Genomic DNA, 2910 nt, shown 5'->3' with positions numbered 1-2910 from the left:
CACTCAGCATCTCATCTTACCCTTGGCTTTGAGCTTTCTAGATTCACTCCCACAATTTATTCAAATACATTCTTAAATGGCTGAACATTAAAAAAAAAAAGATGTGAAAATAAAATGAATAAACAAAGATACAGGACTGAACACATAAAAAATTAATCGAACAAACCAAAATACACAAAATCAGTTAAACCTCTGCATATTTGGAACTACATTGAGCAAATGAACTCAACAAAACTATAGGAATAGGAACTGGCTAAAAACCCACAGATGAATAACATCACAGCAATGATTTTCAAACATATGCCTCAAATTTCTGGCCTTTATCAGGGATAAAAAAAATCAATAGCACATTTATCATTTCAGTAACTCCACCATGAATTAACACAATTTATCACTGTTCTTGGCGTAATTCTTTTATTCATGAATTAAAATTACAGAGACAATTATGTACAATGTTCATCTTAATTCAAAAGAAAACAAAACTGAATCAAATAATATCAAACAAACAAAATAAGGTTAAATCACATCACAATGAAATAAATATATACATTTTCATACATGCATAAAGTAGCAGAACAAATCACACGAGAGCAAAATTTAACTTTATCAAGTTGTAGCACTGAACAGAAGTAGAGAGAGAATGAAGTGAATATCTAACAAAAAGCAACTACATTATAAATCAGTGCATACTGCATAAGCAGTATTGAACCTTCCAAGCACAAATGGCTTCCCGGTCTACAATAAAAAACTACATTCAAGATATTGTAAGAATTCAAGAAATGAATCCTTCACCAGTAATCCCCACAAGAGCATTTTCCATCCTTGAAATGATGAAACCTCTTGTTATCTCTGACAATCAATTCCCTCCCTACAATCCTGGACATGATCTTAATGGCATTGTGACAGTCACCACAGACACGAAGGTTCTTAATGATTCTAAGAGGTGTTCTTGGTGGAGTACTAATGAGGCCATAGGCAATAGCTAGACGTTCACTGTGGTAGAGCAAAGCCTGCTCCTTTGCTTCCTGATCAATGTCATGAAGAACATATCTCGTATCAGGAACATACCCTGCATCCTTCATCCCAATCAAAGCCTTCAACTTTTCATCATCCTTGTAGAGACTAGGATTCTTATACTCAATGATTCTGTTCCTGCCATCAAGCATGCTAATATGATTGTACTTTTTCGGAGGCGGGGTAGGGATCTTATTGGCAACAGCCTTTGATGGGTCAAGATTAACCATCAACTCTTCCACATGGTCTTCAAGATCAATATCTCCATGAATGCGAGCATAGTTCTTCAGTGTCTCCCACACAGTCACAGTGGGCTCAAATGGCAACTTCTCAATGAACTCCTCAGCTTCCTTGAGATATCCAGATTGTCCAAGAACATCCAAAAGCCCCATGTAGTGCTCCACCCCTGGTTCAATCCCATACTTGCTTTTCATGGAGTCAAAATGAAGGAAAGCATCCTCCACAGCCTCAGCACTACCACAAGCCGATAACACTGCAAGCAAAGTCTCAGACGTGATCTCTAAACCCAGCTCATTCATCTGCTCAAACAGCTGCAAGGCATCATCTCCCATAGTACTATTCGCATAGCCGCGAAGCATCAAGTGCCAAGACTCCACATTCTTGCTAGACATATGATCAAACACCCTGCGTGCATCAATCATACTCTTACAATTCGCGTACATATGAATGACCTTATTGATCAAATTGAAATCTCCCCTGCAGGTAGATTGTAAGAAGTAGTCATGGACCTTCTTCGCATCCTCGAGCGATTTCGTTTGAGCACACAAGTCAAAGAGATGATCAAAGCAAGCAGCATCAGCCTTGACCTCATTGTCCAGCAATTCAATCGCCTCTTTCAGCTTCCCCTCCCTGCACAAATCAATGATAGAAGGTGGTGGAGCTTGCACTCGAACCGGAGCTTGCACGTTCTGAAATTGGTTTTGTGGGGCTGGAGTCCTAGGGTTCCAGTGGCTATTGGGTGGCTGAAAATTGGGGTTTTGAGGAGTGTGTGGTTGTTGATTCCATTGATTGGGTGGCCGGAAATTGGGGTTTTGAGGAGTGTGTGGTGGTGGATGTTGCTGATTCCATTGATGGGGTTGCTGGAAGTTAGGGTTTTGAGGAGTGTGTGGTTGTGGATGCTGTTGATTCCATTGATGGGGTTGCTGAAAATTGGGGTTTTGAGGAGTGTGTGGTTGTTGATTCCATTGATGGGGTTGCTGAAAATTGGGGTTTTGAGGAGTGTGTGGTTGTTGATTCCATTGATGGGGTTGCTGGAAATTGGGGTTTTGAGGAGGAGTGTGTGGTGGTGGTGGTTGATTCCATTGATTGGGATTGGAAGGGAATCTGGCATAGCCATTGGAGGTGGTACTGAGGGATTGGGTGGAGAAGATGGAAGTAGGTCTGGACTTGAGCCAGAAAGGGAGCATGGTGATTCTTCGAGGATGCAGAATCGACATTGGAACGCGGTTGTTGTGGTGGGAGAGGAAGAGGAAGATGGTGGTGGAACTGGAGAGGTTTGAGGAAGAAGAAGGGTTCAGAAGGACTAGGGTTTTTGTTTTCTCTAATTTAAAAGACGATTAAATAATGAAATGGGAGACCCAATTTTTATATGTATTTTATAGGCTTAAATATGTTGGAAGTCCCTCTAAAATAGGGGTGCTTTGGTTAAGGCCCCTACAAATTTTTTTGGGTGGAATAAGCCCCTAATGTGAAAATAATATATGGTGATAAGCCCCTACCGTGAGGTTCCGTTTAATTTATGATGATTCTGTAAACGGCGTTGACGTGTATTATATTTTGTGAAAATTATTCAATTAAAGAGGGTGCCACGTAAGTAAATGAGGGATCAAAAAATAAAAATAAAATGAAAATCCAAAGTAAAAAACACAAGTACGT

At 40.2% G+C, this 2910-nt stretch overlaps 1 protein-coding gene across 1 annotated transcript; it reads right to left on the bottom strand.

The window, feature by feature from the left end:
• Positions 1–646: 646 nt before the first annotated feature.
• Positions 647–2594, bottom strand: LOC130711604 (pentatricopeptide repeat-containing protein At2g15690, mitochondrial-like). The gene has a single exon (XM_057561291.1). The coding sequence runs from the start codon at positions 2469–2471 to the stop codon at positions 789–791; it is 1683 nt and encodes a 560-aa protein (XP_057417274.1). The 5' UTR covers positions 2472–2594; the 3' UTR covers positions 647–788.
• Positions 2595–2910: the final 316 nt, after the last annotated feature.

The sequence above is a fragment of the Lotus japonicus genome, chromosome 4 (genome assembly GCF_012489685.1).
Source record: "Lotus japonicus ecotype B-129 chromosome 4, LjGifu_v1.2".
In the NCBI taxonomy this organism is placed as follows: domain Eukaryota; kingdom Viridiplantae; phylum Streptophyta; class Magnoliopsida; order Fabales; family Fabaceae; genus Lotus; species Lotus japonicus.
Note: the sequence above shows the minus strand (reverse complement) of the source record. Positions and strands in the feature narration are given on the sequence as shown.

Excerpts from the sequence above, each read along its gene's own strand:
- LOC130711604 (XM_057561291.1), bottom strand. The coding sequence starts at position 2,471 with ATGTCGATTCTGCATCCTCGAAGAATCACCATGCTCCCTTTCTGGCTC.